Genomic DNA, 13718 nt, shown 5'->3' on the forward strand with positions numbered 1-13718 from the left:
GAGAAAGCCTGGACTTGAAAGATTATAGTGAATTTGTTTGAAACCTAGCAATAAGCCTTGGATGGTTTAGTGGCAGTGTTTACAATCTGGAAAAATGGTGCAACATGAAGAAGAAAAGAAATTAACATTGCAAAATATTATGCTTGAAATTCAAAAAGTACTAATAAGTACAGAGAACATTGAAAAGAGTCTTGAGATTATAGAACAAAGAACAGAAAGAATGGAGGGAAGAGTTGAGAATATTTACTAAACGATGATAAAAATTGAGGGTAGAGTTCAAAAAATTCCAGAAAAATATGAACAAAGTGATAAGAAAATTGTTGACATTGACAGTAAACTGAGAGTGGAGGGAGATGATACATGTGGAACATTGAAAGGAGAAGTTGATGAACTGAAACTCTATCTCAGACTTCAAATCATGGAAAAAGAAAGGGGAGAAAATTTGGCAGAAACAACGAGAGTAATTTTGGCAGAAGCACCAGTGATAACCAAAGGCAAGCTGATGGAAGGAACAAGTGGAGGGTTTTGAGTCCTTAAAAGATATGCAATGAACAACAAGTTGCCAAGAGAAGTCCACATGAGACCTATCAAGAAAATAATTAGAATACAGATTTTACAAATGGAAAGAGATATTGGACTGCACTACTACGGAAGGACACAAGATGATGAAATGAAATGTTACAATAAAAATTAAGTTAAACTTAGTTAAATTTTGAGTATTATGTGTAAGACAAAGAAATAATAGTTATAGTCCAATAAATGATTAACAATAATATTGCACTTATATACACTAGATTGATAATATGAAATGATAATATAAAATTTTATATAAACACTAAGTGAGAATATAAAGATGTAATACTATTGGATGATTTCAGGATGATATAATGAAATGCCATAATATAAATTTATTCTAAATTTAGCATGCTTCATATAAAAATGATGTAATAATAGTTATTTTCAATGCATGTTTAATAATTATAATAATTGTATACATATATTATATTGATGATATGAATAATGGAATGTTCTGAAATGAGTAAGTTGACATATGAAATTAGAGAATAAGAAGAAACAATTTTATAGAATATGGGATTTATTTTATCAGTGGTTATATTTAAAAAACAAACAAATAAATATGGAATTAAAAATTATTAGAGAATGTTACCAATACCAAAATAATAGAATGATTTAGAATAGGTATAAAATAGTTCACTATTGGATATATTGAAGATGATGTAATGAATTATGATAACATAAATGAACCCATATGTAGAATACCTTGTTTAAAATGAAAAAATAATAGTGAAAGTCAAATAAAGAAACACTATAATAATGATGTATCTATATCTAAATATATAATGTATAAATATATCTTATTGATAACACACGACTTTATATAAAGTTTTAAGTGATGATTATGGAAAAGATGCACAAAAATTTTGTAACCAAATCGACACACTGTACGTAATGGAAGATGTTTTTATGTTATTAAAAAAGAATGGACGGAACTACAACAAAGGTGACAGAGCAGACCTGAATAGCCTATAGATGGTTTTTTTCAGGTAGATAATTTTATTTCAAAAAAATTATGATGCAGTATGTAAACAGTGCAGTGGTAGGTTCCTACCAGTTTGGACTGGTTCAGCCGAACTGGTAGTGGTTTGGCAGCCTGCGTCACTGCAACCGGCAGCGACCCAGGCCTGCCACACCCCTGAACCAGTTTTCTGGGTGGCGCCTATAGTGCTGTCATCTTGTTTTTTGCTTCTGTGCATGCATCAAGTGCACACGAAGCACCCACAAGTGAACCGGCAGTAGTGACTGCTGGAACCCACTCCTGAAACAGTGGTAAAGAAAAGTAAGTGTTGAGGGAGTTTTTAAAAAGAAAACATAAAAGCAGCATGGACTCTGCTTAAATAGGGGCACAGGAAATCCTGTTGTAATAGTAATTTAATAATATAAGAGATGATTTATAAATAATGCTATCATCAGCCTACATAGCTTCACTACCTTTCACATTATCCTTTTAAACAATCCATTCCTGGATGCAGATGGTCATTTAGACTTAAGTAGTACTCATTGCATCTCGCCTTATAGGTCACAATTTTTCATATTGCCCATATTTTGGATGGCAGTTAGGAGATTCAGATGACAGCTTAAGAAGAAATTCTGCAATCAATGCATCTGGCTTCTTGGCAGATTCCTCAAGCACTTCTCTTAATGTGTTTGGATTTGCCCACTAGCCTTTTATGTGGTTGAACCACAGATGGGATGTTTGCACAAAGCGAGTATCCCAAAGGATTATTTCCCACCCACCCCCGTTTCATTAATTCTTGACCCCACATTCCTTCTTCAATAGATAAGATTCTTTATGAGTTTCATACATTCTCTCTTGAGATATTTCATATAACAGCCAACAGGCTTCTATATATTATGCACCTAACATTTTTCTTACTATAATCAGATTTTACAATATAATTGATGTACTTCAATATTTTCCGTGCTGTATTTTTGCGGAAAAGTATTGAAAGTGACTAAATATAAGGTCAATTCCCAAAGAACAGTAACTTTACCCAGCGTTTTCATAAGAAATGGATTTGCCTTTCCATAATCAGTTCTCTACCTTAGGTTTTCAAAGGCGAAATCTGGATTTGGTTAGAAGTGAAAGTGAGTATGGTGGTCGTAGTCCAATCCTTGGAGGTTCATGTCTGCCTGCTCAAAGGAGGCCCAGAACTAGAATAATGAGGTTGTTGCAGGTCACTATTGTTATAAGTTGGAAGAGGTATATTAGAAAGTGCACACATCAATAATGGAATCTGGATAAATGGAGAGTGGGGGGGGGGGTGTTAGCTGACTGTATTCACATTTACAATACTGACAAAGGCAGTGAGCCAAAAAATATGAATTCTGACGTATTTTTTCCTGAGATGTTGGAACTGCGATTTCTTTTGCCTCTACACTTAGAGTTTTGTTAGATTGATTTAACAGAGCTGAAGTTGTAACATTCACAAGAGACTGATGGAAATAAACTATTGGTACTCGACTTACTACAGTTCATTTAGTGACCATTTGAAGTTACAATGGCACTGAAAAAAGTGACTTACGACCATTTTTCACGCTTATGACTATTGCAGCATCCCCATGGTCACGTGATCAAAATTCAGATGCTTGGCAGCTGATTCATATTAATGATGCTTGCAGTGTCCCAGTATCATGTGATCCCCTTTTGCAATTTTTCTGACAATCAGTAGGGAAGCCAGAATCACTTAACAACCATGTTAACAACTTAACAACTGCAGTGATTCACGTAACAACTGTGGCAAGAAAAGTCATAAAATGGGGCACTTAACTGTCTCAATTAGCAACAGAAATTTTGGACACAATTTTTCATCGTAAGTCAAGGACTTCTTGTCTATGTAATTGTTTGGTGTTCTATTGATTAATTTACACAAATTATAGATTTTCCTCTCAGTAATTCAGGGTCAAGGTTTATTTTACAAGTTAAAGAGAACTTAAAGAGAAAACCTTATTTGTATTGTGGTTTTGTACAAAATGTTTCATTTTACTGTGATTTTGTACTGCTGTTGGTAAATTTAGCATATTAATATTGTTTTTAATAATTTTAATGAAGCATCGTGAAATAAACCATTTTAATTATCTTCTGAAAATGGAATAATGTGACATGTTGCACAAAATAATTGAAATTGGGGAAGGAATTAGAAGCAAATGAAGATACTTCACTGACTATGCAACTATGTAGTGCTCCTATGGATATAAACTAATATTTCATCAATACTCATCTTAATTTCATATTAAGATAATTAGCATTGAGCAATATAAGAAAACCAAAGGCAGAAGATAAACCTAAATTTTAAAAAGCAGTTTTAAATATTTAGGCAATCAATCATTTCCTATGAAGTTCTTTCTTTTAGCACAAACATTTGCCTAAAATTTAACCGGAATGACCCTCTCCAAATGAAAAACAAAATAAGGCAATTTTTCCTCTAGTGTTGTACTGTTAGATATAATTAAACCTTGAAACAAGTTTGATTGCACTTTTGAACAAGTTAAAAAATTGAAGGGAATTGTATGCATTGTGTCAGATAACCTTAATCAGTGACTTGCACACCTGGAGACAAGTCATCAACATCTTCTCTGTACACTACATTAATCTTGGTGCTATGAATCTGAGGATATGGTCTATCATACAACATCATATTCAGGAAGAGGATATCATGAAAATGAGTAAGAATTCCAAGTTCACAAACTGTAAATACTTAGGAGAAAAAGTCACCCTTCAAATTCCCATTATTTTGGTGGAATCCTTGAAACGTTTTCAGTGTTCGTTAAAGTATCATGCCACCTTTTTAATGGACTATCTGTCTGAGGTTCAGGTTTCTTGCTTTCTGCACACATACAAATGCAACTAAATCATTTTTAAAATTGCATGCTTGGAAATAATTTCCTATCTTGCTTGTATCAAATATTTTTCTATATTTCAATCTGTATCAAATTAATATCTTAGCCATAAAAGCCAGTTGGGAGACTCTGGGCTAATTCATTATCAGCCCAACCCGCCTCATAAGATAGTTGTTGTGGAAAAATAGAGGAAGAAGGTAGAGGTGTTCACTCCCTTGAGTTACTTGCAAAAATAATAAAGGCAGGATACAAATATATTATTCAAGACATAGAAGTGTGAATAATAATAGTTATGAAATATTAACATGAATTACTAAATAAATGTTGGATTTGATGGAAGTCTGAGGTTTTCTTAAAATGGATCAGATCTGTAATCACTATTTTTCCTCTCATTGGAGCTATATCACTTGCCATCTCTTACCCTTTTCTTAAAAACATAGAACATAGTTTCCTTATAAATAATCAAATCATTAGTCTAATCATTGCTAATTATATTGATTGGCAGCAAATGTCTACTTTTTAGAAAGGAATATTTTTACAGTTGTACTTGAGAATGCCAGGAATGAAATCTGAGAATGGAGGAACAGGTGGACTAGTATTATAAATATACTATACATAAATATAAATGTTATTGTAAAAGCCCACTGTAGCTTTCTTACATCATAAAGAAAGGCTTTGAGAAAATTATTTTTTTTAAGTGAAGTCATAGAAAATGTATAAAAATGAGATGGGATAAGAATTCTGTTTCCTTCTGAGACAAACATTCAGAGTATGTTTTTTTGTTACAAATGTACAGTCTTTTCACTTTGCTATGCAATGAAACCATAAGCTTAGTTTTGTTGTCTGAATCAGCCACATATTTCCAAGATGCATGATTTCTTTTAAAAAGTTACTGTCTTTCCCATTATACAAATTTATGTATTTGGATCTTTTATTTTTATCAATACATACAGTACAGCTATAATGACAAACTGTAGGAAGTTTTCATTTGCAAGAATTTTTCACTATTCCAAAATGTACTTGGTGTTTAATTTCCACCACATGATTTTCTACCCTCAGCAAATACCTTTGGGTAGTAACTTTTAGTAAATTGTCATTTTCTCCAATTAGCATGCCATTAGAGACTTGCTTTCATAATACTGTTGCATTTTGCTATTCTCCTAGGTGCTGCTTGGAGTGTCCAAGCTCGGGTTTAACTTCAGCTTGCTGCCCAAGGACTGAGTTTGATTTTTTTGTGTTGTAGCTCCGCCTCCTGGTTGCTCCAGAGGCTCAGTTTTAAAAAACTCAGTCGCCCTACAGGACGTCTTTCCAGGGGCTCCAGTCCTTGTACAGCAAGCTGGACCCCAAATTTCTTATTTTTTGGGTTAGAGTTAGTGTAGCTCCTTTAACTAGACTGCTAGTGAGATTGTAGATAGGTTTTTCCTGCTTTCTACCTCTGCAAGGAGTCCTATTTCCCTTCATCGCGCAGGCAGGCTCCCTGGGGCGATCACAGCCCAGCCACCACCTGGGCTGCCTCTAGGTCGGGTCTTCTCTTCAAGACGGTTCAGTGAGTACGGGGGGGGGGCGATTGCGCTGTCAGAGCCCCTCTGAGCCTCTGACAGGAGTGCTAGGCTCCATCCAGGCCCGACGACGCTCCAGGTGCGCGGCGCGAGCACGGCCGCCATTTTAAAATGGACTTTTGGCACGCTTTCGATCCCAGGGCCCAAAATTCACCGCGCAGCCTCCTTTGATTAGTGGATCACCGCGGAGGGCCGCCGTAAGCCAGGAGCCTCACGTTGTGTGGCCACGAAGGCTCTTGCCCTCCACTTTCTTCCAGCGGCTGCAGGGAACCCGGGCTTCAAACCCCCGCCTACCTGTCTTCAGCGCGGATCCGCAGGAGCCCGGCTGATTGCGTCATCCTGCTCCAGCCTCCCTCTCCTCTCTTCAACCGGCCAAGCCTCCATGCTCTTGAAGGCCACACGCGTGGATCAGGCCCTGACCTACCTGGAAGGCCCTGACCTACCTGGAAGAGAGGCAAGGGGGAAAGACCGGGCCCACTCCCAGTAAGTGTTGCAGGCCCAATCCATTGGGCAAGGGAGTTGGGGGGGTATTTCCCCAGGGGAGAAGCAGCCTAAGGCAGGTTCGACCTCCAAGGCTGAGGAAAAGATGGCACTGCGCCGCCAAAGGGCCCTGGAGAAACAGTTCCAGAAGGCCCAGGCCGCACAGCGCAAAATTCCCATGGAGTCATTCCCAAGTGAGATAGGGGGTGGATCTCCCACGGGTGAATCTCAGCGAGGGGCTTCCCCTTTAGGCCCAGGTAGTGAGGACTTTGGGTTCTCCCCCAACCCTCATAGGGCATCCTTGGGATCACCTAGCCATTCCATGGCTATGGACTCCCTGGCAGATTTGGATTCAGGGGCTGAGGGGGAATCCTTAGCTCCCTCAGAATTGGAGCCCCCTCCCCCTCAGGGTCAGGAGTCCATTCTATCTAGGGCCATGGAGGAGGTAGTGGCTCGTGCCATTTCCAAAGGCATCACCAATGGCATGGTGCAATTAGCGAACCAGTTGCCCTCTGTGGCTCCCAAGCCAGCTGCCAGCCAGGCCAAGGCCCCCAAGGCCTCTGAAGCCAGGGCACCCTCCCCCACCCCAACGGGGCTTAGTGAGGTGTCAGATCAGGAGGAGGCCGAGTCGGAGGCTCCGGCTCTCTCCGACGATGAGACCCCAGCCCCTGAACAGGTCACGGGCTCATCTCTATTTAATCCAGCCATGTTTAGGCTCCTTCTTACTAAAGGCAGGGCTGCAGGTCCCCAAATGTGTCTCCCAGCCCCCGCAGCCAAACCTATATCCGACCCGGTCATGGGTGTAGTCATAGGTTCCCAGGACCCCGGTGCAGGCCTTTTTAATGAGGTGCCTCCACCCTTGGACGTCATGCCGGCTCCCCAATTATTTTTGGACATCATCCAACGACAATGGGTTCAGCCGGGGACTCTGGCCAATCTGAGTGGGACGGATAGGAAGCTATTTACCATGGAAGCTCCCCTGGAGGAGCTCCTCAAGATCCCCCAGGTGGACGATCCAATTATGGCCCTTACATATCCCACTGCCCTTCCAGCCAAGCTATTGGAAGGGCTCAAGGCAGAGGACAAGAGGGCGGAATCCGCGGCTCTTAAGACGCACCAGGCCACTGCCTGGGCCATGCGCACTTCCACCAGCTCCTCTTATTTTGGCAGGGCAGCTCTCTTCTGGCTCCGCAAACTACGGGCTAGTCTTCCGGTAGGCAACTCCAGGACTAGACAGGGCATCACCAAGATCATTGCCGCCGTGGAATACTCTGCTGACGCGTCCCTGGCAGCCACTAAATTTTCATCCAGGGCGCTGGCCTCAAATGTCACCTTGGGGCGCCTGCTGTGGCTCCGCCACTGGCAGGCCGACGTAAAAGCAAAATGGAAGGTGGCTTCCACCCCCTTTAAAGAGGGTAAGCTGTTCGGCGAGGCCCTAGATCCATTTCTAACTGAGAACAAGGATAAGCGAAAGGTGCTTCCTCCGGTCACTAAGAAACATGAGCGGAAGGGTCAGCCCTTTCGCAAGAATTCCTTTCGGAATAACGAGCCCTCCACCTCCACAGCCGGTCCCAGTCGCGCCTACGGCGCCTTGCAGGATCGCTCCCAGGATAGGCCCTCCTTTAGGGACAGAGGGAAGCAGCAGGGTTTCCGCAACCCTTCCGAGGAGGCTATTCCAACAAGCCCTTTAAAAAGTCCAAGTGACCGTCACAGGGCTCCTCCCATAGGCGGCCGTCTCCAGCTCTATGCCGCACAATGGGAGGAAACCACGACGGACAGCTGAGTCAGGAACACGGTCCGCCACGGGCTGACCCTGGAGTTCCTGTCTTTCCCCCCGAGAACCTTCCTCCGTTGCCCTATCCCCAGATCCGCCCACAAGCTACAACTGATGAGGGCGGAGATAGAACACCTTTTAGAGATAGCGGCCATAGAGGAGGTCCCCAGGGGTCAAGAGGCAGGGGGTTTTATTCCATCCTCTTCCTCGTCCCCAAGTCATCGGGGGGGGGGGGGGTGAGGGCGATCCTGGACCTCAAGAAGCTGAACAAGCATCTGGCGTACAAGCGCTTCAAGATGCAGTCCCTCAAGAAGCTGAACAGCATCTGGCGTACAAGCGCTTCAGATGTAGTCCCTCCAGACCATCCTGGGCTGCGTCAGACTGGGCGATCTGCTGACATCGATCAACCTGAAGGAGGTGTATCTGCATGTTTCCGATCCACCCGGCGCACCACCAGTTCCTGAGGTTCCAGTTCGCCCATCGCCATTACCAGTACAGGGCCCTCCGTTCGGGCTCTCATCGGTCCCGCAGACGTTCACCAAGCTGCTGGCGGCTGTAGCCACACGACTCTGGTCTCTGCCCCTGAGACTGGAATGCTACCTGGATGACATCCTTATCCATTTGTCGTCCAGGGGGCAGGCCACGCAGACCTGGCCACCACCATCAAGACCCTGCAGCTTCATGGGTTCTCCGTCAACCTCACCAAGAGCCATCTGAACCCGACCTGCAGGATCCAGCACCATCGGACGACCATCGATTCCGAAACCTGCCAAGTCTTCCTCACTCAGGAATGAGTCGACAGCATCTGGACCCTGGTGATGAGCATCCGCTCGACCGGGTTGGCCTCGATCCTCTCTCTCTTGCAACTGATGGGGGAAGCTGGTGTCTTGTATCTCGGTGGTCCCATGGGCTCAGCTGCACACACGAGAACTACAATGGTTCCTGCTACCTCTCCAGAGGAAGAAGGCCAGCAACTCCAGACAGGTGGTACGGGTCCCCCCCGAAGGTCCTCCGCTCCCTCCGGTGGTGGCAGACGGATGCCCTTCTCAAAGGCAGATCGCTTCAGGGAGCTGAAGTAATCGACCACAGATGCCAGCCTCTTCGGCTGGGGTGCTCATCTGGGGACAGCAGTGGTTCAGGGCAGGTGGTTGCAGGCGGAGCTCGCCCACAACATCAACTGGCTGGAGCTCCAGGCCGCAAAACTCGCCCTGCGCCACTTCCTCAACCAGAGGCTGCGATGTACTGATTCTGATGGACAACATCGCCACCAAGGCTACATCAACCACCAGGGCGGCACGCGGTCTCTGGCTCTGATGTCGGAAGCGGAGGCCCTGGGTCGCTGGGCGGAGAGGCACCTGGCGTCAATTCGAGCAGACCACATCTCCGCCATGGACAACGTGACCGTGGACTGGCTCAGCAGAACCACCATCCAGAACTCGGAATGGCAGCTGCACCCGAGACTGTTTTACCAGCTGTCCCAGAGATTCGCCACCCGGTGGTCGACCTGTTCGCCTCGCCGGCCAACATCCAACTTCCCAGGTACTTCACCCCGTTCCATTGCCCCGGGGCGGATGGCACGGACGCCTTAAGATCCTGCTGGCCTCCGGGTCGTTTGTAGGCCTTCCCCCCTCTTCCCCTAATTCTGCATGTTATCCGGAAGATTCTGAAGGAGGGGGCGGAGGTGCTCCTCGTCGCTCCCCACTGGCCAAGGAGGACTTGGTTTGCCGACCTAGTCAGCCTGTCGGTGTCCCAGCTGTGGCGCATACCTCAGGAGCAAATCTCCCTCAGCCAGGAGGTCGTCCAACATCCAGAGCCCCAGTGGCTACAGTTGGCCGTCTGGCACTTGAGGGGGACCTCCTGAGGCTTCATCGCTTCTCTGACAGAGTCATCCAGACGATTCAGGCTTCTAAACGACCATCCACCGTCAGGATCTACGAGGCAACATGGACGGCTTTCTCCCGTTGGTGCCTCAATCACCACCTTGTGGCATCCATCATTCCGCAAGTCCTGGAATTTTTTCAGGACGGTTTGGACAAAGGGCTAGCGCCAAACACTCTCCATAGACAGGTGGCTGCCTTGAGCACCATTCTGTCTTCGGACACTCAACTTCCGATTTCACGACATCCTCAGCCCGCCCACCATTCACAGATACCCTACCTGGGACTTGACTGTGGTTCTGCAGGCATTGACCACATCACCCTTTGAACCGTTGCGGACAGTGGGCCTACGCCACTTTACGCTAAAAACTGCCTTCCTGATCGCCATCACCTCCACCCGGAGAATTCGTAGTTGGCTGCCTTATCTGTCAGGGGCGCCTTTGCATTTTCCACTCCGACAGAGTCATATTGAGACTGGACCCTGCCTTCGTCCCGAGAGTTAATACAGTCTTCCACAGAGTACAGGAGTGATACTCCCTGATTTTTGCCTTCACCCCAAACACCAGAGGGAAGTCATTTTGCACAAGTTGGATGTGCGGCGGGCAGTGCGCATTTACATCAAGCGAATGGCTCCTTTCCGTAAGTCGAGGCCTTATTTGTGTGCATTCCAGCCGGCCTCCATGGGGAAGAAAGTCACGCCCTCTACCATTGGACCCTGGCTCAGATCGTGCATCAAGATGGTCTTACAGACTCGAGCCAGACCGTTCCCTCGCGCATAACAGCACACTCTACGAGGAGCGCTGCGACTTCAGCTGCCTGGGCTACGCAAGCGCCAATTGAAGAAATCTGCCGTGCTGCGACGTGGTCTGGTCCATCTCCATTTATACGTAACTATAGACTTGATTCTTTCGCCTCAGCTGAGGTGTCTTTCGGGAGGAGAGTTCTACAGAGGGTCGTGGCAAGCACCGCGGCCCCGGACATTTCTTCTTCCCTCCCAACTTCAACATAGCTTTGGCATGTCCCGAGCTTGGACACTCCAAGCAGCGCCTAGGAGAAAGACCATTGGCTTACCTGAATGGTCGTTCTCGAGGCGCTGCGGAGTGTCCCAAACCCACCCTTAAGGTGGGGCCGCGAGGTGTGTGAATTGCACCTTCATGTCTTGGACTTGGATTTGGACTAGTTCAGTCATGGACTATTGATCGCCTTCATTTTTTAAAACTGAGTCTCTGGAGCAACCAGGAGGTGGAGCTACAACACAAAAAAATCAAACTCAGTCCTTGGGCAGCAAGCTGAAGTTAAACCCAAGCTTGGACACTCTGCAGCGCCTTCGAGAACGACCATTCAGGTAAGCCAATGGTCTTCATGTCAATGTTTCACTGTTCCTACCTAAGTTCCATATCTCAGTTACTGTTCCACAAATACATGGTGATTTGAGACTGGTGAAGTTGTATGAAAGTCCTTACGTTATTTGGATATTAAATCAATTATTATTTTTGCAAAAATACTGTATTAAAATTATATCCCTATATTTTGCCTGTTTTTTTTAGGAGAGGAATATTTCCTATTGATATTATTCTTTTTTTAATATAGTTCTTTGTTCAACTCTCCTGGAATAATTCAAAATATCTATATTACTACACACACAAACCACATTTATATTCTGAGTGAAATCAGTAGTGACCATTACTATCTGTAATTTCCACTTTTAATTAAAGATGAACTTCAGTTAAATCATAGTATGCGTAATTGCAGTCTGATATCCAAAAGGCATTTGAAGTTTCTTGGACAAACTTTCAGATGCCTCCCTCCCATTCTTTATTCCACCCACCCACCCATAGAAAGAACATGATTCAAGTGAAATGGTTTCTAATCTTCTCATCTTTTCCTTTTCTACCAGTTTCTCTCTCAAGGATATGCTGATGATGATAATGATAATCATGAGGCTAATTGAAGACTAGTGCTTTCTTTCATATGTAAAGTTTCAGGAAATTGTTCATTTCAATTTTCACTTTAAAGTATGGCTAGAGGGGTCTGTGCACTTTTATGAAGCAAATAATAGTGATAGTCTTCCTTTTTTCTTTTGTCCTTTAATAGATCTATGGAAATGCAGGATCTAGCGAGTCCTCATAATCTTGTGGGAAGCAGTGAAGCACCAGGTAGTTCTAAACTGGAGAAATCTAATCTTAGCAACACATCTGTTACAACAAATGGAACAGGCGGTGAGTGAAATCTACCTCTTTCAGTTAAATCTATAAAATGCTGTGAGGGACAATAATCAGATTCTTAAAAAAAGATGAAAAAATTATATAAGTATATTTTTTTTAAAAAAAATCCATTAAACATGAGTTAGTAAGACTACATAAATACATTTTGTTTGTTTGTTTACTGTATCGTTCCTTATTGTATAATTTAAAAATATATTCTACAGACTTCTGAATACCCTAGCAGCTATTGCAGATCTAAGCTTTTCTTCCTTTCATTTCCAATATGACACTAATACCTTTTCATGTTGTTTGTATTATACATTGGGCCTGTTTCATATTTTTGTATTATAATCCCATTAAGGTTTCCAAATTTCCTACTTCACTTCAAATAGGTAAAATTTATTTACATATTCCTTCAAGTCCTATTCCCAGCTTCCTCTTAGCTATCTTCCTCCTCCTGTTGACGAGATGCACTTGGCCTTTATATGCGGCAACTGCTGGCTAGGCCAGTCCTTCTTCCTGAGGCTGTTCCTGCTGTTCTCCAAATAATGTGTCCCATTCTCAACAATGTTTGGGAAGACTTTAGAAGTTATGAAGTAGAGGCCCAGCCATGGTGGTGGGTGCTGAGATTTCTGAAGGCTCTGGACCTTTACTTCAGCCCTGGAACTGCCACCTAGGAGTGCTGCTGTGCAGAGCAGCCAAAAAGACAGAAATGGGGGTTTGATAGCTGATGAGGGAAGATCAAGAGGAAGCTGAAGAATCAATCCCTTATCTTAACTTCACCTGAAGTTTTGCCTGAGGACTGTATTGCTTAGCAATGAAAATTCCAGTCCTAGTTGCTGTCATAACTCAAAGATTACTTATACTGGATATATTGAATTTTACATGAGCGTATTTGTTTATTTTATGTATCCACTTCCAACAATATGAATCAAAGAGGGTTTTTTTTTTTTTGAGAATTCTGACTCCTGAAAATATGCTAATGACTCGGGCCATTTTTCATGGTATCTAAAAACATACTCCTGAAAATAAGTGATTATTTAACTTGTATAGGTCTGTCTGTTGCCTGAAAGCAACACAGAGATCAAAGCTGTATGTGAGCAAATACCACGATGTGTGTGATTTTTTTTATTCTGAAAAATATTAATTTACATTAAGGAGGTATTCAGATAATGAAACACTGTGTACCATTTCAATTCTTAGGAGACAACATGACTGTTTTAAACACTGCAGACTGGTTGTTGAGTTGCAGCACTCCTTCTTCTGCACAAGTATGAGCAATCCTAGCATAATGCATGTGTGTGGTTGAATTGATGATTTATTGTGTTGAGCATCTGATAATTTGCTTTATTGTTTTTGCTTTGTAGCTGCATCCCCTTCTATTTCTAGAAATCTTTCTATAAAT

At 43.5% G+C, this 13718-nt stretch overlaps 1 protein-coding gene across 1 annotated transcript in view; it reads left to right on the forward strand.

Annotated features, from left to right (window-relative positions):
- Window positions 1-13718, forward strand: part of EYA4 (EYA transcriptional coactivator and phosphatase 4) — a 122498-nt gene that overhangs the window by 57734 nt on the left and 51046 nt on the right. The window contains 1 exon segment of the mRNA XM_032216984.1: window positions 12204-12328. Coding sequence (XP_032072875.1) covers window positions 12204-12328 — 125 coding nt within the window.

This window comes from Thamnophis elegans, chromosome 4 (assembly GCF_009769535.1).
Source record: "Thamnophis elegans isolate rThaEle1 chromosome 4, rThaEle1.pri, whole genome shotgun sequence".
In the NCBI taxonomy this organism is placed as follows: Eukaryota; Metazoa; Chordata; class Lepidosauria; order Squamata; family Colubridae; genus Thamnophis; species Thamnophis elegans.